Source organism: Ursus maritimus (genome assembly GCF_017311325.1).
Source record: "Ursus maritimus isolate PB19 chromosome X unlocalized genomic scaffold, ASM1731132v1 scaffold_X1, whole genome shotgun sequence".
NCBI classification, from domain to species: Eukaryota; Metazoa; Chordata; class Mammalia; order Carnivora; family Ursidae; genus Ursus; species Ursus maritimus.
The window spans coordinates 76,611,434-76,634,786 of NW_024423319.1; the positions used below are offsets into that span (position 1 = coordinate 76,611,434).

Sequence of the window (23,353 nt, forward strand, 5' to 3'; positions counted from 1 at the left end):
TTCGTACCTCAATACGCAGCGCTGGAGATGTTCATTTGTAGAGATCCAGATGCATCATCCTGCGTCTCAGGCTGATTCCGTGGTTATTTAGGCTGGTCTGGTACCTATCCAGCTCGACTCAGGGGACCGGCTGAAAAAGGGGTCCCCTACTCCTCCGCCATCTTAACTCCCCCCACGATTTGTTTATTTTTCAGATAAAATTCTCCTCTTCTTTTCTTTCTTTCTTTTTTTTGCCTTTTCTCATATTTTTTCTCTGTTGTATTTTTCTTTTTACCATCTCCTAATTTCAACTAGATGTCTATTATATCAACATTTTTCATAGTCACTTTTTAACTTGTATTTTTACACACCTATATATTTTTTATAGATATATGCTTTATTTTAGTCTCTTTTTTATAATATTTTATTATATTATGTTATTCAGCATACAGTATATCCCTGGTTTTTGATGTAAAGTATTTTAGTCTCTTTTTCCACTTTATTCAGGTTTACCTTTTTATATATACAGGTTTTACTTTCCTTGTAATTTTGGGATGTACTGTCCTCTAACACAGACACCAAAATACACCAAGGAACAACTGAAACACCCTGCTTTGTCCACACTGAGAGATTACAGCTCCCCTTGCCCTCCCCCCCTTTTTTCAATTTGTCGGTTTTTTAATTTTATTCTTGTGTTTCATTTTACCTTTGTTTTTTCAGTGGTGGCGTCTGACCACTCCTGATTTTGCTAAGGTACATCTAGCTTGGGTCATGTTTGATTTATTGGACTCTGCTCATTCGTTCATCTATCCCTTAACAGAATAACTATGAGGAGGAATTCTCAACAAAGGAAAGAACCAGAGACAGTGTCCTATGCCCCAGAACTTTGACATGTTTATAAGCAAGTTGTCAGAGACAGAGTTCAGAATAGCAATCATAAGTCAATAGCTAGGCTTGAAAAAAGCAATAGGAACAATATAGAATCTCTAAGGGCAGAAATGCTATGAATGAGATGCAGTCTAAACTGGATACTATAACAGCCAGGGTAAATGAGGTAGAAGAGCAAATCAGGGATCTAGAAGATAAGCTGATAGAAAGGACGGAATAGGGGGAAACAGGGGTAGGCAGCTAGTAGCCCATGAAAATAGAGAGATCAATGATGCCATGAAAATTCCAATGTCAGAATTATTAGGATCCCCAAGGGGGCTAAAGACAGAGAGAGGACTAGAAGGTATATTTGAATGAATCATACCTGAGAAGTTCCCTAATCTGGAGAAGGAAACAAGCATTCATGTCCAAGAGGCAGAGAGGACCCCTCCCAAAATCAATAAAAATAGATCAATGCTTCCAAATCTTAGAGCCAAGGATGTTATCCTGAGAGCAGCTAAAGGAAGAGATGTCTTATGTACGGAGGGAGGAACATTAGAATAACATCAGACCTGTCTCCAGAAACCTGGTAAGCCAGAAAGGGCTGGCACGACATATTCAGAATACTAAATGAAAAGATCATGAGGCCAAGATACTTTACCCAGCAAAGCTGTCATGCAGAACGGATGGAGAGATAAAGAGCTTTCAGTACAGGTAGAAACTGAAAGTATATGTGACCACGAAGCCAGCCCTACAAGACATATTAAGGGGGATTCTGTAAATGAAGAGAGACACCAAGACTCACATAGACCAGAAAGAAACAGAAAATCTACAGAAACGGGATTTTGCAAGCAATATAATAGCACTAAATTAACATCTTTCAGTTAGTTACTCTGAATATAAATGGGCTCAATGCTCCCATGAAGAGACACAGGGTATCAAACTGGACAAAAAAGCAGGACCTATCCATATGTTGTCAACAGGAGACTCATGTTGAACCTAAAGATACCTCCAGACTGAAAATGAGGGGATAGAGAACCATTTAGCATGCTAATGGACTTCAAAAGAAAGCTGGGGTAGCAATTCTTCTATCAGGCAAATTACATTTTAAACCAAAGACTATAGTAAGAGATGTAGAGAGACACTATATCATACTTAAAGGATCAATCCAACAAGAAGATCTCTTAATTGTAAATATCTATGCCCCCAACATGGGAGCAGCCAATTATACAAACCAATCAATAAACAAAATAAAGAAACATACAGATAATAATGCATTAATAGTAAGAGACCTCAACACTCCACTCACAGCAATGGACAGATCAACTAAGCATAAGATCAACAAAGAAACAAGAGCTTTGAATGACACATTGAACGAGATGGACTACACAGATATATTCATAACATTCTAACCTAAACAACAGAATGCTTATTCTTCTCGAATGCATATGGAACTTTCTCTAGAGTAAACCACATACTGCATCACAAATCAGGGCTCAAATGATACCAAAAGATTGAGATTATTCCCTGCATATTTTAAGACCAAAATGCTATGATAACTGGAACTCACCTACTAGAAGAAATTTGGAAGAAACTAAAATACCTGGAAGTTAAAGTACATCCTGCTAAAGAATGTTTGCATCAACTAGGAATTTAAAGAACTTAAACAATTCATTGAAACTAATGAGGATGAAAACATATTGGCCAAAACCTATGGAATACTGCAAACACGGTCCAAGAAGGGAAATCCACAGAAATAGAAACCAGAAAAACAGTAGAACAGGTCAACCAAACTAAGAGCTAGTTCTTTGAAAGAATTAAAAAGATCGATAAACCTCTGGCCAAACTTACCCAAAGGAACCGGGAAAGGACCCAAATTAGTAAACTCATGAATGAAAGGGGAGAGATCATAACCAAAATGAAGGAAATACAAGATGATTATTAGAAATTCTTACCAGCAACCATGTGCCATAAAATTACACAAACTAGAAGTGGATGCATTCCTGGAAACATATAAATTACCAAGACTGAAACAGGAAGAAACTGACAACATGAATAGACCAATAACCAGTAACAAAATTGAAGCAGCAATCAAAAGCCTCCCAAAAAACAAGAGTCCAGGGTTGGATGGATTCCCTGAGGGAATTCCACCAAACATTCAAAGAAGAAATAATACCTATACTCCTGAAGCTGTTTCAAAAACTGGAAACAGAAGGAAAACTTCCAAACTTGATGTATGAAGCCAGCATTACTCTGATCCCAAAATCATGAAAAGACCCCATCAAAAAGGAGAATTACAGACCAATCTCCCTTATGAGCATGGATGTCCAAATACTCAACAAGATCCTAACCAATAGGCTCCAACTGTACGTTAAAAGGATTATTCACCACAATCAAGTGCGATTTATTCCTGTGATGGAGGCATGGTTCAAAATTCACAAATAAATCAACATGATAAAGCACATTTAAAAAAAGAGACAAGAACCATATGATCCTCTCAATTGATGCAGAAGAGCATTTGACAAAATATAGCATCTTTTCCTGATTAAATGTCTTAAAAATATAGGGATAGAGGGAACACTCCTCCATATCATAAAAGCCATCTAGGAAAAGCCAACAGCGAATATATTCTCAATGGGGAAAAACTGAGAGCTTTCCCCTTAAGATTAGGAACAGGACAGGGATGCCCACTCTCATCATTCTTGTTCAACATAGTACTAAAAGTCCTTGCAACATCAATCAGACGACAAAAAGGGATCAAAGGTATTCAAATCGGCAAAGAAGAAGTCAAAATGTCTCTCTTTGCAGAAGACATGATACTCTATATGGAAAACCCAAAAGAAGCCACTCCCAAACTATTAGAAGTTATAGAACAATTCAGTAACGTGGCAGGATACAAAATCAATGCTCAGAAATCAGTTGCATTTCTGTACACGAATAACGAGACTGAAGAAAGAGAAATTAGGGAATCCATCCCATTTACAATAGCACCAAAAACCATACGTTACCTTGGAATTAACTTAACCAGAGACGTAAAGGACCTATATTCTAGAAACTATAAATCACTCTTGAAAGACATTGAGGAAGACATAAAAAGATGGAAAAATATTCCATGCTCATGGATCGGTAGAATTAACATAGTTAAAATGTCCATGCTACCCAGAGCAATCTACACTTTCAATGCTATGCCAATCAAAATACCGAGGACATTTTTCAAAGAACTGGAACAAACAGTCCTTAAATTTGTATGGAAACAGAAAAGGCCCCGCATCTCCAAGGAACTGTTGAAAAGGAAAAACAAAGCTGGGGGCATCACAATGCCGGATTTCGAGCTGTACTACAAAGCTGTGATCACAAAGACAGCATGGTACTGGCACAAAAACAGACACATAGACCAATGGAACAGAATAGAGAGCCCAGAAATGGACCCTCGGCTCTTTGGGCAACTAATATTTGATAAAGCAGGAAAAAACATCCGGTGGGAAAAAGACAGTCTCTTCAATAAATGGTGCTGGGAAAATTGGACAGCTACATGCAAAAGAATGAAACTTGACCACTCTCTCACACCATACACAAAAATAAACTCCAAATGGATGAAAGACCTCGATGTGAGACAGGAATCCATCAAAATTCTAGAGGAGAACATAGGCAGCAACCTCTACGACATCGGCCAAAGCAACCTTTTTCATGACACATCCCCAAAGGCAAGAGAAACAAAAGATAAAATGAATTTATGGGACTTCATCAAGATTAAAAGTTTCTGCACAGCCAAGGAAACAGTCAGAAAAACTAAGAGGCAGCCCACGGAATGGGAGAATATATTTGCAAATGACACTACAGATAAAGGACTGGTATCCAAGATCTACAAAGAACTTCTCAAACTCAATACACGAGAAACAAATAAACAAATCAAAAAATGGGCAGAAGATATGAACAGACACTTTTCCAATGAAGACATACAAATGGCTAACAGACACATGAAAAAATGTTCAAAATCATTAGCCATCAAGGAAATTCAAATCAAAACCACACTGAGATACCACCTTACGCCAGTTAGAATGGCAAAAATAGACAAGGCAAGAAACAATTGTTGGAGAGGATGTGGAGAAAGGGGATCCCTCCTACATTGTTGGTGGGAATGCAAGTTGGTACAGCCACTCTGGAAAACAGTGTGGAGGTCCCTTAAAAAGTTAAAAATTGAGCTACCCTATGATCCAGCCATTGCACTACTGGGTGTTTACCCCAAAGATACAGACGTAGTGAAGAGAAGGGCCATATGCACCCCAATGTTCATAGAAGCAATGTCCACAATAGCTAAATCGTGGAAGGAGCCGAGATGCCCTGCAACAGATGACTGGATTAAGAAGTTGTGGTCCATATATACAATGGAATATTACTCAGCTATCAGAAAGAACGAGTTCTCAACATTTGCTACAACATGGACGGCACTGGAGGAGATAATGCTAAGTGAAATAAGTCAAGCAGAGAAAGACAACTATCATATGATTTCTCTCATCTATGGAACATAAGAACTAGGAAGATTGGTAGGGGAAGAAAGGGATAAAGAAAAGGGGGGTAATCAGAAGGGGGAATGAAACATGAGAGACTATGGACTATGAGAAACAAATTGAGGACTTCAGAGGGAAGGGGGGTGGGGGAATGGGATAGACCGGTGATGGGTAGTAAGGAGGGCACGTATTGCATGGTGCACTGGGTGTTATACACAACTAATGAATCATCGAGTCTTACATTGGAAACCGGGGATGTACTGTATGGTGACTAACATAATATAATAAAAAATCATTAAAAAAATAAATAAAGGTGGTAGTGATAGAAAAAAAAATAAATCATCAAAAAAAAAAGAAAGTCCTAGAATCAACAATCAGAAACAAAAAGGGAAAAAAGGTAATCAAATTGGCAAAGAAGTCAAACTCTCTCTCTCTTCACAAATGAAATGGTACTTTATGTGGAAAACCCAAAAGACTCCATCCTTAAGTTACTAGAACTCATACAGCAATTCAGCAATGTGGCAGGATACAAAACCAATGCACAGAAATCAGCTGCAGTTCTATACACTAAAATGTAACTAACGAAAGAGAAGGTAAGGAATTGATTCCGTTTACAATAGCACCAAAACCCATAAGATACCTAGGAATAAATCTAACTGAAGAGGTCAAGGATCTATATTCTAGAAACTACAGAAGACTTATGAAAGAAATCAAGGAAGACACAAAAAGATGGAAAAACATATCATGCTCATGGATTGGAAGAATAAACATTGTTAAAATATGTATGCTACCCAGAGCAATCTATATTTCCAATGCCATCCCAATCAGAATACCAATGCCATTTTTCAAAGTGCTGTAACAAACAACGCTAAAATTTGTATGGAAGCAGAAAAGATCCTGAATCGCCAGGGAAATGCTGAAAAAGAAAAACAAAACAGGGGCAACCTGATGCCTGATTTCAAGCTATATTACAAAGCTGTGATCACCAAGACAGCATGGTACTGGCACAAAAACAGACACATAGATCAATGGAACAGAATAGAGACTCCAGAAATGGACCCTCAACTCTATGGTCAACTAATCTTCAACAAAGCAGGAAAAAACGTGCAATGGAAAAAAAGACATTCTCTTCGATAAATGGTGCTGGGAAAAGTGGACAGCTATATACAGAAGAATGATATTCAAACATTCTCTCACACCATACACAAAGACAAACTCTAAATGGATGAAAGACCTCAATGTGAGACAGGAATCTATCAAAATCATAAAGGAGAACATAGGCAGTAACTGCCTTGACATGATTCACAGCCACTTCTTTCAAGACATGTCTCCAAAGGCTAGGGGAAAAAAAGGAAGAACAAACTTTTGGGACTTCATCAAGACAAAAAGCTTCTATACAGCAAAGGAAACAGTCAACAAAACAAAGAGGCTATCCACGGAAATGGAGAAGATATTTGCAAATTACATTGCAGATAATGGACTGGTATCCAGGGAGGTGGTGAAATGTGGCAGAGGAGTAGGGGACCCTAGTTCAACCGGTCCCCTGGATCAAGCTGGATATCTACCAGACCATTCTGAACACCCATGAAATCAGCCTTAGATGTAAGAAGCTCTACCTGGATCTCTAAAAACAGAACATCTCTGGTGGTTGGTCTCAAGGTATGAAGTGGGGAGCTTGGAATCTGCGGGCAGATATCGGAAGATAAATGGAAGGGAGAGGGAGCCTCCGTGCTTTTGCACCAGGAAGGTAAAAGCCTCCCGCGCTGGGGAGCAGGCCAGATTTGCAGACCAGAAGCAGTGGGGAAATGTCTTTAGGAAACCGCCACAGACTGAAACCTGGAACTTGGTTCTGCACGTGTGAACCAGCAACAGCTGGCGGTTTTCAAAGCACAGAGGTCAGAGATGTGCTGGCCTTGGGAGTGAGGACTGGGAGAGTGGCTGTGGGACGTATAAACTAGGAAGATTCAGGTTTTTAGCAGCACTGACAGAAACGGAGTCAGTGTGTCCTGGAAAGCTCAGTGAAGAGCAGAGATCTCTCTGTTCTGAGCAGAGGTTTGGATATGGTCACTGCTGCTCTGACTCTCAGAAGAAACATAGAAAGCTGCCAGGGAAACCTGCCAGAGAACAAAAGCTCCAAAAAACCAGTTCTCACCGAGCCCGTCTCCCCCAACAGGGAGCAGGGAAACTCTGCCCAAATAGGGTTGCCTGAATATGAGCCCAGCATGCTCCTCCCCCAGAATTCAGGCTGAAAGAACAAGAAGCCAACATCCCTAAGGTCCCTATAAGACAGGTGCATCTTGCTTGGGTCCTGGTAAATAATTTGGACTCTGTACATCCCTGAAACCACACCTCATCAGAACGACAGAGAGGAAGAACCACCAACAGAAGAATGAAAGTGAGGCTGTGGGCTCTGCCAGAGAAATAATGGATATGGATATAACCAAGAAGTCAGAAATGGATTTCAGAGTAACAATTATCAAGCTGATGTATAGGGTTGAGAAAAATATTAACGAAAACATAGAATCTCTAAGGGCTGAAATGAGAACAGATCTGGCGGAAACTAAGAATGCTATGAATGAAATGCAGTCTAAACTGGATACTCTGACTGTCAGGGTAAACGGGGGCAGGGGGGACGAATTAGGGAGTTAGAGGATGAGATGATAGGAAAGACAAAAAAAGAGGAAGCATGGGGAAAAGAATCCAATTTCAAGAAAATAAGCTGCCAGAGATTATTGACTCAATGAAACATTTCAGTGTCAGAATTAACAGGATCCCTGAGGGGGTGGAGAAAGAGAGGGGTCTAGAAGAGATATTTGAGCAAATTGTAGCTGAGAAGTTCCCTAATCTGGGAAAGGAAACAAGCATTCATGTCCAAGAGGCAGAGAGGACCCCTCCTAAGATCAATGAGAACATACCAACAACAAAACATACAATACTTCAATTTGCAAATCATAGATCCAAGAAAACAATCTTGAAAGAGGTGGGGGGGGCGCCTGGGTGGCTCAGTCGTTAAGCGTCTGCCTTTGGCTCAGGGCGTGATCCCAGGGTCCCGGGATCGAGCCCCACATCAGGCTCCTCCACTGGGAGGCTGCTTTTTCCTCTCCTGCCCCCCTGCCCGCGTTCCCTCTCTTGCTGGCTGTCTCTCTCTCCATCAAATAAATAAATAAAATCTTTAAAAAAAAAAGAAAGAGGTAAGGGGGAGCAGAGACTGGATATGGATTTAGTAAAACGGACCTTGCCCTTTGAGTCTTGTCCCTACCTACTTCTTTTTTTTTAAAGATTTTATTTATTTTTGGAGGAAAAAAAGATAGCGAAGGAGTGGGGGACCCCTTTTTCAACCGGTCCCTTGAATAGAGCTGGATATCTACCAGACCATTCTGAACACCCACGAAATCAGCCTGAGACGCAGGAAGATACCTCTGGATCTCTACAAATGAACATCTCCAGCACTGAGTTTTGAGGCATGAAGCGGGGAGCTGTGAATCTGCACAGAGATATTGGAAGATAAATGGAAGGGGGAGGGAGCCACCATGCTAGGGCGCCAGGAAGCACTAGCCACCTGCCCTGGGGAGTGGCCAGACTCGCGGAGAGGCACGCGTGAGAAAGCAGACTGAGACAGTAAGCCCGGGAACGAAGTTCGACCAGACTGAAAACCAGAGCTCCAGAGTGCTCACTAGAATGAGACTGAAACCAGGAGCTTGGGATCGCGCACAACCAGATGGAAAATTGGTGCTCCAGAGCACACGAACCACACTGAAACAGGGAGCTCGGGATCACGCAAGGGAACCAGGGGATGGCTGGCAGTGTTGGAAGCACAAAGGACAGAGATGTGCCAGCAATGGAAGTGAGGGCTGGGAGGGTGGCTGTGGGGTTCACATCCCGGGACACTGTGGGGTTTTGAGCAACACTGATGGAAACAGTTAAAGTGGCCAGGAGAGCTCAGTGGAGAGTGGACTGTGATCTCTCTGTTCTGAAACAGACGTTAGGATGAGGCCACTGCTGCTCTGACTCTCAGAAGACTCACAGAAAACCACCAGGGAAAGTCGCCTGAGAACAAAAGCCTGGAAATACCTGTTCACATTGTGCCCATCCCCATCCCCCCTTGCAGGGGACAAGGCAACTCTACCCAAACAGGGTTGTCTGAGGATCAACGTGGCAGGCCCTTCTCCCAGAAGGCAAGGTGAAAAATCAAGAAGCTCATATTCCTAAGGTCCCCATAAAACAAGTGCGCACTGCCTGGGTCCTGGTCAATAATTTGGGCTGTGTGCATGCCTACAACCTCTCCTCATCAGAATGACGAGGAGGAGGAACCCTCAGCAAAGAAAGGAGACATAGACTGTGGCCCCTGCCACAGAACTGATGGATATGGATATAACCAAATTGTCAGAAATGGAGTACAGAGTAACAATGGTCAAGATGATGTGTAGGCTTGAAAAAAATATTAACGAAAATATTAATGAGAATATAGAATCTCTAAGGGTGGAAATGAGAGTGAATCTGACAGAAATTAAAAATGGTATGAATCAAATGAAGTCTAAACTAGATGCTCTGATGGCCACGGTAAATAAGGCAGAATGAATTAGTGAATTGGAGAAAGGGATGGTAAAAGAGAAAGTTAAAACAGAAACTTGGCTCAAAAAAAATCCAATCTCAAGAATGTAGATTACTGGAGATTACTGGCTCAATGAAAAGTTCCAATGTCAGAATCATCAGTATCCCTGAGGGGGTGGAGAAAGAGGCAGGTTTAGAAAGGATATTTGAACAAATTGTAGCTGAGAACTTCCTCAATCTGGCAAAGGAAACAAGGATTCATGTCCAAGAGGCAGAGAGGACCCCTCCCAAGCTCAATGAGAACAGATCTACACCACGTCACATCATAGTGCAATTAGCAAATATTAGATCCAAGGATACAGTCTTGAAAGTGGCCAGGGGAAGGAAATCCTTACATACAGAGGGAAGAATATCAATATCGTCAGACCTGTCTACAGAGACCTGGCAGGCTAGGAAGGGTTGGCAGGGTATTTTCAAAGCTCTATCCGAGTAGAACATGCAGCCAAGGATCCTTTATCCAGCAAGGCTGTCATTCAGAATTGATGGAGAGATAAGGACCTTCCAGGATCGGCAGAAACTGACCAAAATTTTTAACCACTAAACCAGCCCTACATGAGATATTAAAGGCGGGGGTTCTATAAAAGTAAAAAGGCCCCAAGAGTGATACAGAACAGAAATTTACAATCTATAGAAAAAAAGACTTTACAGGCAACACGACATCATTCAAATCATATCTCTCAATAATCACTCTCAATGTGAATGGCCTAAAAGCTCCCATAAAAAGCCACAGGGTTGCAGATTGGATAAAAAGACATGACCCATCCATTTGCTGTCTAAAAGAGACTAATCTTGAACCTAAAGATACATCCACATTGGAGGTGAACGGATGGAAACCCATTTTTCATGCCAATGGACCTCAAAAGAAAGCTGGGGTAGCAATTCACATATCAGATAGATTAGATTTTAAACTAAAGACTGTAGTTAGAGATACAGAAGGGCACTATATTATTCTTAAAGGATGTATCCAACAAGTGGATATGATGATTATGAATATCTATGCCCCCAACAGGGAAGCAGCTAGATACACAAGACAACGATTAACAAGAATAAAGAGACATATAGATAATAATACGTTAATAGTAGGGAACCCTCAACACTCTACTCTCAGCAATAGACAGATCACCTAAGCAGAAAATCAACAAAGAAACAAGAGCTTTGAATGATATATTGGACAGGATGGACCTCATAGATATATACAGAACACTACACACCAGAACAACAGAATACTCATTCTTTTAGAATGCACACGGAACGTTCTCCAGAACAGATGATAAACTGGGTCAGAAAACAGGTCTCAACCAATACCAAAAGACTGAGATTATTCCTGCATATTCTCAGACCACAATGCTTTGAAACTAGAACTCAATCACAAGGAAAATTTTGGAAGAAACTCACACATTTGGAAACTAAGAACCATCTTCCTTAAGAAAATTGGGTAAACCAGGGAATTAAGAAGGAGATGAAACAATTTTTGGAGACCATCGAAAATGAAAACACATTAGTCTAAAACCTATGGGACACTGCAAAGGCAGTCCTAAGGGGGAAATAAATAGCCATCCATGCTTCACTCAAAAGAATAGAAAAACTTAAAATGCAGTTTTTATATTCTCACCTCAAGAAGCTGGAGGTGGAACAGAAGAAGACAAACCCATGCACGAGAAGGCAGGTGGTCAAGATTAGAGGAGAGATCAATGAATTAGAAACCAGGAGCACAGTAGAGCAGATCAACCGAACTAGAAGCTGGTTCTTTAAAAAAAACCCAGAAGATCCAAAAGCCACTGGCCAGATTTTTTGAAAAGAATAGAGAAAGGACCCAAATTAATAAAATTATGAATGAAAGGGGAGAGATCACGACCAACACCAATGAAATAGGTAGGATCATTAGAAATTTTTATCAACATCTTTATGCCAATAAATTAAACAACCTGGAAGAAATGTATGCCTTCCTGGAAACTTATAAACTACCAAGANNCTGAAACAGGAAGAAATTGATTATTTAAACAGACTGATTAATTATGAAGAGATTGAAGCAGTGATCAGAAACCACCCAAAAACAAGAGTCCAGGGCCTGACAGATTCTCTGGGGAATTCTACTGAACATTCAAAGAAGAAATAATACCTATTCTCCTGAAGCTGTTTCAAAAAATAGAAACATGAAGAAAAACAACAAACTCATTCTATGCAGCCAGTATTACCTTGATCCCCAACCCAGGCACAGACGCATCAAAAAGGAGAATTACGGACCAATATCCCTGATGAATATGGATGCCAAAATTCTCAACAAGAACCTAGCTAACAGGATCCAACAGTACATTAAAAGGATTATCCATCATGACCAAGTGGGATTCATCACTGGGATGCAAGGGTGGTTCAACATTCGCAAATTGATCAGTGTGATAGATGATATCATCAAGAAAAGAGTCAAAAACCATATGACCCTCTCAAGTGATGCAGAAAAAGTATTTGACAAAATACAGCATCCTTTCCTGATTAAAACCTTTCTGAGTGCAGGGATAGAGGGTACATTCCTCAATTTCATAAAAACTCTCTATGAAAACCCCACAGTGAATATCATTCTCAATGGGGGAAATGCTGAAAGCCATTCCCTTAAGATCAGGAACACGACAAGGATGCCCACTCTCACCATTATTATTCAATATATAGTAGTGGAAGTCCTTGCAACAGCAATCAGACAACAAAAAGGGTTAAAAGGTATCCAAATCGGCAAAGAAGAAGTCTCTGTCTCTCTTTGCAGATGACATGATACTCTATATGGAAAACCCAAATGAGTACACTTCCAAATTACTAGAACTCAAACAGCAATTCAGTAATGTGGCGGGATACAATATCAATGCTCAGAAATCATTTGCATTTCTATACATGAACAATGAGACTGAAGAAAGAGAAATTAGGGAATCCATCCCATTTACAATAGCACCATATGTTATCTCGGAATTAATCAGGGAGGTAAAGGATCTATATTCTAGAAAGTACAGATCACTATTGAAAGACATTGAAGAAGACACAAAAAGATGGAAAAATATTCCATGCTCATGGATCGGAAGAATTAACATAGTTAAAATGTCTATGCTACCCAGAGCAGTCTACACTTTCAATGCTATCCCGATCAAAATACCAATGACATTTTTCAAAGATCTGGAACAAACAGCCCTTAAATGTGTGTGGAAGCAGAAAAGGCCCCAAATCGCCAAGGAATTGTTGAAAAGGAAAAACAAAGCTGGGGGCATCACAATGCCGGATTTCAAGCTATACTACAAAGCTGTAATCACAAAGACAGCATGGTACTAGCAGAAAAACAGACACATAGGTAAATGGAACAGAATAGAGAACCCAGAAATGGACCCTCGGCTCTTTGGGCAACTAATCTTTGATAAAGCAGGAACAAACATCCAGTGGAAAAAAGACAGTCTCTTCAATAAATGGTGCTGGGAAAATTGGACAGCTACATGCAAAAGAATGAAACTTGACCACTCTCTCACACCATACACAAAGATACTCCAAATGGATGAAAGACCTCGATGTGAGACAGGAGTCCTTCAACATCAAAGAGGAGAACATAGGCTGCAACCTCTTTGACATTGGCCACAGCAATTTTTTTCATGATACATCTCTAAAGATAAGAGAAACAAAAGAATAAATGAACTTTTGGGAATTCATCAAGATAAAAAGCTTCTGCATAGCCAAGGAAACAGTCAAAAAAACTAAAAGGTAGCCCATGGAATTGGAGAAGGTATTTGCAAATGACACTACAAATAAAAGACTGGTATCCAAGATCTAAAATGGTCAACATCATTAGCCATCAGGGAAATTCAAATGGAAAACACCATGAGATACCATCTTATGCCAGTTAGAATGGCAAAAATTGACAAGGCAAGGAAGAACAAATGTTGGAGAGGATGTGGTGAAAGGGGATCCCTCTTATACTCTTGGTGGGAATGTAAGTTGGTACAGCTACTTTGGAAAACAGTGTGGAGGCTCCTCAAAATTTAAAAATAGAGCTACCTTATGACTCAGCAATTGCACCACTGTGTTTAACCCAAAGGTACAGATATAGTGAAGAGAATGGCCACGGGCACCCTTATGTTCATAACAGCAATGTGCACAATAGCCAAACTGTGGAAGAAGCTGAGATGCCTTTTAACAGATGAATGGATATAGAAGATGTGGTCCATATGTACAATGGAATATTACTCAGTTATCAGAAAGGATGATTACCAAACATTTGCATCAACGTGGATGGAACTGGAGGACATTATGCTAAGTGAAATAAGTCAAGGAGAGAATAACAATTATCATATGGTTTCACTTATTTGTGGAACATAAGGAATAGAAGGGAGGTCATTAGGAGAAGGAAGGGGAAAATGAAGGGTGGGAAAACAAGGGGGAGATGAAACATGAGAGACTATGGTCTCCAGGAACAAACTGAGGGTTTTAGAGGGGAATTGGTTGGGGTGATGGGCTAGCCTGTTGAAAGGAATTAAATAGGACATGTATTGCATGGAGCACTGGGTGTTATACAGAAACAATGAATCCTGGAACACTACATCAAAAGCTAATAATGTACTATACTGTGACTAACATATAATAAAAAAAAAGAAATTTAAAAAAAGGGCTGGTATCCAAGATCTTTAAAGAACTTCTCAAATTCAACACCCATAAAACAGATAACCAAGTGAAGAAATGGGCAGAAGTTATGAACAGACACTTCTCCAAAGAAGATACTCAAATGGCTAACAGACGCATGTAAAAATTTCAACATCATTTGTCATCAGGGAAATTCAAATCAAAACCACAATGAGACACCACCTTATACCAGACAGAATGGCAAAAATTGACAAGGGAAGAAACAACAAAAGTTGGAGAGGATGTGGAGAAAGGGGAACCCTCTTACACTGTTGGTGGAAATGCAAGTTGGTACAGCCACTTTGGTAAACAGTGTGGAGTTTCTTCAATAAGTTAAAAATAGAGCTACCTTATAACCCAACAATTGCACTACTGATTATTTACTCCAAAGGTACAGTTGTAAAGAAGGGCCATATGCACCCCAATGTTCATAGCAGCATTGTCCACAATAACCAAACTGTGGAAGGAGCTTAGATGCTCTTCAACAGATGAATGGATAAGGAAGATGTGGTTCATATATACAATGGAATATTACTTAGCCATAAGAAAGGATGAATTCCCACCATTTTCATCGATATGGAGGGGATTATGCTAAGTGAAATAAGTCAAGCAGAGAAAGAAAATTTTCATATGGTTTCACTTATATATGGAACATAAGGAATGACATGGTGGACATTATGGGAAGGAATGGAAAAATGATTGGAGGAAATCAGAGGGGGGGACGAACTATGAGATACTATGGACTCCAGGAAAGGAACTGAGGGTTTCAGAGGGGAGCGGTGTGGGGGGTGTGTTAGCCCAGTGGTGGGTATTAAGGAGGGCATGTTTTGCTATGAGCACTGGGTGTTATTCTCAAATAATGGATTGTGGAACACTACATCAAAAACCAATGAAGTACTGTTTGGTTACTGACATAAAAAAATAAAAATAGAAATAAATAAAAGTAAAAGAATAATGATATTGATATTAAGGAAATTTGATATCAGGAATTTTTATGTGATAGTAATTTTGTGCCTATTTTTGGAATTCTTTATCTTTTAAAAATATTTTTTGAAGAATTTATGGCTAAGACGATATGATGTCTGTAATTTGTTCTAAAATAATACTGTGGAGAACCAGGGAATCAGTAGCGGTGTGAAAATAAAAAAATTAGCCATATACTGATATAGTTATTAAAGGTGGGTGAAGGGTACATGAGTGTCTAGTAAACTATTCTACTTTTACATTTCAAAATTCTTAGTTTAAATACTTAGTATATATTTATACATGTATATACATATACCTGTGTGTGTGAGTGGAATCAGCCTGCACACTACATGAAGAGGAAGCAAACAAAACATCAATAAGATTGTCACAGGAATACTGTGACAAAGCAGCCTGGAAATTGATCATAGCTTCAGGGCACAGCATCTCGGATTCTGGTTTCTTCTATACAAATCCTAACACTGCAAATGTAATGCAGTATGTGTTTACAAGAGAGCAAGGCTCCTTTCTTATCCATGGTGTCCAAGCCTCAATTCTAAGCTGGAGATTTTTGGGTAGAAAGAGTTTCCAAAGCAGAGGGTATAAACTAATGACTGACAATCTACATCTGGCCCATCAGCAGGTTTCTTTGAATATATGGTGTTATAATAATTTTTAATTATATGGCAACATTCAAAATCTAGGACACGTAACATAAAAATCTTGATTTTCTCATTCTTTAAAATATGGGAAATTTGGTAATACTTAGTTGGGTTTGAATGACAGTTCTCTTTCAGATGGGGCACTGCCCTCCAGTTTGGCTCAATCTCCATGAGGTCTGCTTTAATTTTTTAAAATATTCACCTTTTTGTCTAGTGAACAAAGGTATGCTATAGGTTAGTGGATTGTGCTTAGCTCCAAAAGCCTGCTTTAATTTCACTTAGTTTAAATTGCCTTTGTGCTTTTCAATACTCAGTAAAAACCTGTGGGACTCTGGTAACAAGGGAGGGAGTGATGCCTTAGCTGCTTAATCTTGCATAAGTGTTATTACTTCCCTATTAGAAAGACCCACGAATGTTCAATGGGGATAATGCCTATTCAGAAGACATCAGACTTAGTATTTCCCTGGGTTGGTTTTATAAAAGCTACACTTGAGTAGGAACAAGACATAGGTTAAAATCCTGTGTGCATGAGTATAAATGGATCAGTCATTGTTTCAAGACTTTTTTCTCTTCCTATCTTTCACAGACTCCGTGTGTGTGTGTGTGTGTGTGTGTGTGTGTGTGTGTTGGGGATGAGGTGGAGGTGTGCAGACCTGTATGGATTCTGCGGTGGGCTTTCAGGTGGGAGCTTTTTGTGTACACTTTGCTGCATCCTGCAAAATCACATTGGTGAATCCGTCTTCTTTTCAACTCAAGAGACTCTTCTCCCTGCATTTGGGTCATTGCTGATGGTCTGAGCAAAGAAAGAGAGACAGTACCAAAGAATGATTTTACCGTGGAAGCTAAATTAATGGACTTGCATACAGTGGAATCACCTCATACATGCATTTAATTTATGCAAATTTAAGAGGAGGCCTTCAAGAGAAGAAATAATTGAGATAGTTCAAGCAATTCCCTCAACTAGGCTATTCTTCTCGGTAAGTGCAGGTCCTAGGAGGTGGTAATGTTTCCTTGGGTGGTTTTTGTTCCCAGTGTGAGCATTTCAGTCTAATAAAACTCTTTTTTGTTGTTACATAAATGTATTTTTTCATGCTACATAGTTGTTAAAATGCAAGACAACTATTTTATTAGTTCTAACATTGCAAGACAAGAGGGCTCTAAACTTACAGAGAAAAACAGTATGCAACTGTACTTATGGGAAATTTATAGATTTTTCAAGGGCAAAATTGGTGGTCTAGACAATTAGGACATAACTCTGTCATAACATGCCATGTCCATGCACATGTATGCATACAAACTCACGCCTTTGCTGGGAAGGCAATTTACCTGTATTTTGTTATTCTTTAAATGCTTGCTATTGTGTCTGAGAATTTCTTCCAATTCTATCACAGACACGCACGTTTATACACAGACAGACTTGAAATAAAGACAGAAGTACTCACTCTTGCTGTAGTCCCCGAATACCCTGTAAAGCTGAAGATCCACTCTCAATTGTACTCTCCTCACTGTCACTTAGGATAGCCAGTGAAGACGTGGAGGTGGGGTCAACTTTTACTAAAAGCAAAGAAAAAGAGCAGTGTCAGCTACAAATATATGTGCCTCTGTAATCATTTTCAGGATTCCCAGTTTGGCCCACAATGAGAAGTAGCAGCAAGATAGAGAAATAAAGAGAAAGCAAAGATGAAAGAAGTGTATTTGTATGGAAGAAGAGAAGAACATTTAAAAGTTTTAGCATAGCTAAAATTCCTTTGAAGGAAAAGTAATAAGGATCATTCTGGTACCATTGGAATGAGCTTATCTAGGATAGTGAGTTAAGTAGGATATGGCCTGGGTATGATTTAACTTTCTATCTCCAGCCTTCACAACAAGGGTGTCCTGAAGAGTCAGACTCAATGTGTGTTTTTTGAGTTGAACTTTCTGAGTAGTTCACTGGCTATCCAAAGATTGATGCCTAAGTTCACCTCAAAGATGAGAACATCTCCTTTGGCTTTTGTGCCCCTAAATGGAAATGGGTCAATGAGCTGAAGCACATACCTAGTACCTAGTTGGTGCTCAATACATGTTGGCATACTTCCCTTCCACCTATTTTGGGAGAAGCCCTCAAATATTTATTATCAACCACTGATGTTTCAGATCTCTACCAAAACTCAATCAAATGCCCATCAGTCTCCTAGATCTAGTAAAAATTTCAAAATTTCTGTATAGAAGAAACTTAAAGGTAGCAATAAGGTTGGGGGGAGGGTGGAACATTTGGCTAGTGTAGTTATCTCCATACACTGATTGTGTATCATTCACTAAAAAGTTTTAAGCATACATCTCAATTCGTATGTGTGTTTGTGTGTGTGTGCGTATGCTACAAATGCACTAGTATACTAAATTTTTGTGTACATTATGAAAAATAGAAATAGAAATGTTGATACTTTCTTCTTGTGCTCCAATTGTTTTGTGTGCATTCCTCACTCCCCCACTTCCCAACCAAGGTGTAAGCATACCATTTTGGAGACTACTGGGCTAATGGTTTTTGTTTAAAATTACATTGAAATGTTTAAAACTTATTTTGTTATTTAGAGTGGTTCTTGTTGACTGATGGATATTATGGGGGCAATTCAAAGCCCTATCAAATCATTGTTTTGTGCTATCACTACCTTGATATCAGCATATTCTCAGGGAATTTTATTTTCCCATTTCCTTTTTTTCTTTGTCTCTCTCTTCCCATATGAGAACTGATATCAAAATTTTCATTAACCCCTGAGGAGAATCTCAAAAACAAGACTGTTATAAACACTTATCATTACCACAATTAACCACTAGAAGATTATCATTTTTATTCAGGAAAACACTACAGAGTCTCAGCAGTTTGATGCTCAGTACGTTGTTTTTCAGTCTCCTACATTTGGTGATGGAATGATTATAAGGCATTAAATTTCAAAGATAGAAAACTGTTAGAAAGTGTTTTTCTTTTTTTTTTTTTTAAGATTTTATTTATTTATTTGACAGAGATAGAGACAGCCAGCGAGAGAGGGAACACAAGCAGGGGGAGTGGGAGAGGAAGAAGCAGGCTCATAGCAGAGGAGCCTGATGTGGGGCTCGATCCCAGAACGCCGGGATCACGCCCTGAGCCGAAGGCAGACGCTTAACCGCTGTGCCACCCAGGCGCCCCAGAAAGTGTTTTTCTATACTGAGCTAAGATCTGATTTTTAGTCATTTCCACCCACACATCTCCCTTTTGGATTTTTAAATTCATGCTAAGTATTTGTCAGCTCCTTGTTTGACATGTGTTTGAAATATCTCACCATCCTAACTCTTTCTTCTGATTATACTCCAACTTCCCAATGTCCTTTGTAAGGCACAACATACAAAACTGATTGTAATTCTACAGCTGTGGTGAGGCTAAATATTTTGAACCACTCCAGAGGCCATATAATTTTACTTGATCATTACCAATTACAAACTAAACTAGACACATTTCCATGATGGGAACTGGGTGGCTGGGAGATAGTGGTGAAAGAGGCACTTAATTTATTCCTTTCTGAATTCTGAACTTATTTTTAAGATTAAACAAAAAGGAAGATTATAGCATATGAACTCTCTCCTGTACATATTTTCAAGTTTGTTCATCAAATTATTTGTTGCAGGGCAACTACTATCTATCACTGTGTTAAGTTCTCTGGAGACACACAAATGGAAATTAGATAGTTTTGTCCTTGAGGAATTTACAATTCAATTGGTAAGAATGCCATATACTTGTAACACAGGCAAATAAAAAACTAAAATGGAGGGTAATAGATGCCAAATGGAGGGGAGCACAGGAAAGATGGCAACATTTTAAAGAAGAATATTTTACCTGCAGGGAAGAGAAAAGATACGGTATTGGGAGAGGCAGGTGCTAAGCCTGGCTACATATGTAGGGCTAGAAATGTTCTCAACTTTTCCACAAAAGCATTCCTAATGGCGGAGACAAATAAACACATTTTCCTAGAAAGTCCCAGGGTGTGTGCCTTAATAAGCTTAAAACTATTTTTGATATTTGTGTTTTATCTTAAAAGGTTATTCAAATTGTACATTTTTCTCTAATAAAATCATATTTTTAAATATAAAATCTTTTAAATTGTTTATTATCAAATAACACACAGGTTCTAGGAAGATACATAGTATTTCACTCAAAAATATGTATGCCCCAATTTGAGAAGCATGGACTGAACAAAAGAGCATCATTGTACACTCTTAAGCACTGAAGAGATATGATGAGAACAGTCTTTATAAATAATTATTCTTGAAGCAGTGTGCAATAATAATTAGAAGGGATGAAAAGAGATAAGAGATAAGACAATTCCAAAAGAGAATAGATGGAGGAAGGTAAGGCCCAGGAAAGAGCACATTGGTGCTTACCTGATCCAGCATTTTTACCATCTCCTCCAATAAGTGGGACTGTAATGGCTGCAGGGCCACCATCTGCAGGGAAAGTAGTATACAGCATGGGAAGTGACTGTACCACCACTGGGATGGTCTTCAGGCCACCCAACTTATTTGGCAGCCTGACTGAGGGGATGGTGTGAATCACATGTAAGATCTGCTGGCCACCAGTGCCCTGAGAGGAGGCCAGGATAGAGCCTGGAGTCAGAACAGTAGGGATATTTGTTGATGTGCTTGTGTCAGATGTTGAAGTGGACACTACAAGTGTCTGGAGAGCAGGCTGTGGCTTTGGAGGGTGTACTGGAGCTTGCAGCAGGCTGGCGGGCTGGAGAGAAGCCTTGGGCTTGTGAAAAGAGAGGTCGACTGGTTCCATCTGGGGCAGGTTGAAATCATTAGCCGGAAGTTCTTCTGGGGGCTCAATCTTGATGTCACTAATTAGTGCTGGGTTCTCCATAGGTTTGGCATCCAAGAATGGTGGAGATGTCATCTTCCTTCTGTTTGCTGACTTAGGAGGATCTCTGATATGAATAGAGCCAGTGACCTTAAATAAATAAATGAATGAAAGGTGGAAAATAGTCAGTGCCCTGAAGAAGAGACATGTGAACAATGAAAGCAAGAACTCTGTATTTTCTTCTCATAGACACAATACATAGGGAGTTGAGAGAAATGAAGCAGGAGTATGAGGAAAAAAGAAGGGAAACTTTAGGGAACACTAGTACCAGGCACTGTATCAGGCAACTGATACAAATTATTTCATTTAATCTTTATAATAACCCTGCAAGATTACTTAACGTCAACATTTTCTGAATATCAACTGTAAGTACTGTGCGAAGCTGGGTGACGGCAAATGTGAGTAAGGGACTACCCATGAAGCGCATACTAAATACTAACTATAATGATAGAATAACGTGAATGACTTAAAAGTCATACCATAATAAGCGATGCAGGAGACATATAAGCAAGGAATTTTAGAAAAAGAAAAGGGAATAATTCATTCTGTCTAAACAAGATGAGAGAAGACTTCAAGGAGATAGAACTATTATATATGGATCTTAGAGAATTGATAAGAATTCTTTAGGCAGAGAAGGGGTAAGAGATATTCCTGTCTGTAGAGATGTAACAACAGACAATATGCTTAGGGAATAATGATGCAGTATTGTCAGCTATGTTATATGCAAAACCAAAATATCCAACTTTTAAATTTAAAAGTATGAGTTAAATGATCACTTTATAGGTAACATACATTTAAAAAAACACATAAAACCTCAACCTAGTTAAAAACTTCCTAAAAATTCCATTAATGTAAAGGTTAATGATATTGTGAACTGTGTATGTCATTGCCAAGCAACACCCTGGACTTTGAAGGTGGTCTTGGAAATACTGGTGCTACTTTAGCCAGTTAACAAAACAAGACTTCATTCTCTATCACAATTAGATTTGGGTTACATGAGTTTTGAATTATGAAAGCTGTTCAATAATGCATCCCTTACACAAAATAAAACTATCTTTCATTTTTGCATATTAGGAATATGATGGAAAGTTGAGTTTGAGGAAAGGCTGGGCTATAAAATATAATTGTTTCAAAGAGGGGAGTGACATGTGCAGAACTATTTTGGTGGGAATTAACTAGCTCCTCAATGAAGGATAGATTTAAGGAGGAACAAGTGCATTCAAAGAGACCATAAAGAAAGCAAGAGGGAAAATACTGGTGACACATTTATGAGACAATTGGAAAAATTTGAATATTGACTGGATATTGGATGATATTAAAGAATTATTGTTAATGTTTATAGGTTTGATATAGTTGTTGGAAGATGGCGGGAGTAGGAAGACCCTAGGATACAACTAGATAACTATCAAATCATCCTAAATACTCCAGAAATTGACCTGAGGACTAGCAGAACAAATTCCACATCTAGAGGTAGAGAAGAGGCCACATCAAAGAAGGTAGGAAGAGTGGAGATGTGGTTTGGGAGAGAAATGGATTGTGGCTGCTGCATTGGGGAGGGAGCCACAGTCACGGAAGAGGGTGAGAGACAGACTAACATACAGGGAGTGCACAGATAGCAATTGGCTTGGAAAGTGAGAGGGGCTGAATTTTGTGACTTCTGACAACCAGCGGAACTTAACGCCTGGAGTTTTAAAGGTCAATGGGCTTGGCTGGGATAAACTCTGGATGGCATTGTACTGCTCTTGGAGAAAAGGCAGGGAAACAACTTGTGGAAATAGAGCATGGAAAGTGATCTGAAGAGCACCTGAGGCACAGAGTAGGGAGGTTATTTGCTCATTTTGGAGTGCATCCCACAGAGGCAGCGTCCATGGAGAGAACTTCTGGGAACAAAGGAACTGGCTGGAACCACTTCTCACACCTGCTCCTCAATATAAGTACAGGGCCACCTGCAAGAACAAGCCCACACCAATGTTCACTGCCTAACTTGTTTATACCAAGGCCCCATGCTCCAGAAAATGTCCCCTCCCAGTCTTGCCTGCCTCAGTCCCAGCATTGTAGGCCCCCTTCCCTAGAAGACAGGCACAAATCCTTGCTCATACCATGTCCCCCAACTTGGGAGATTTGCAGAGCCTTGTTTCCAGTCATGGTGATGACAGCTCTCATTTCACAAGCAGACCAGAGTACACCTAGTTAAAATATACCACATTTATCCCGGGGGCCAAATACTTCCCATAACAGGGAAAGACAGCCTCTGG

General features: G+C 39.6%; 1 protein-coding gene across 1 annotated transcript in view; it reads right to left on the reverse strand.

Annotated features, from left to right (window-relative positions):
• The window catches only part of KLF8 (Kruppel like factor 8), an 88,251-nt gene extending 66,735 nt beyond the window's left edge, over positions 1-21,516 (reverse strand). Inside the window, exons 1-4 of the mRNA XM_008703186.1 lie at positions 21,422-21,516; positions 20,624-21,231; positions 17,677-17,788; positions 16,888-17,027 (exon numbers count right to left, since the gene is read on the reverse strand). Coding sequence (XP_008701408.1) covers positions 16,888-17,027; positions 17,677-17,788; positions 20,624-21,231; positions 21,422-21,516 — 955 coding nt within the window. The remainder of the gene's footprint in view (positions 1-16,887; positions 17,028-17,676; positions 17,789-20,623; positions 21,232-21,421) is intronic.
• Positions 21,517-23,353: the final 1,837 nt, after the last annotated feature.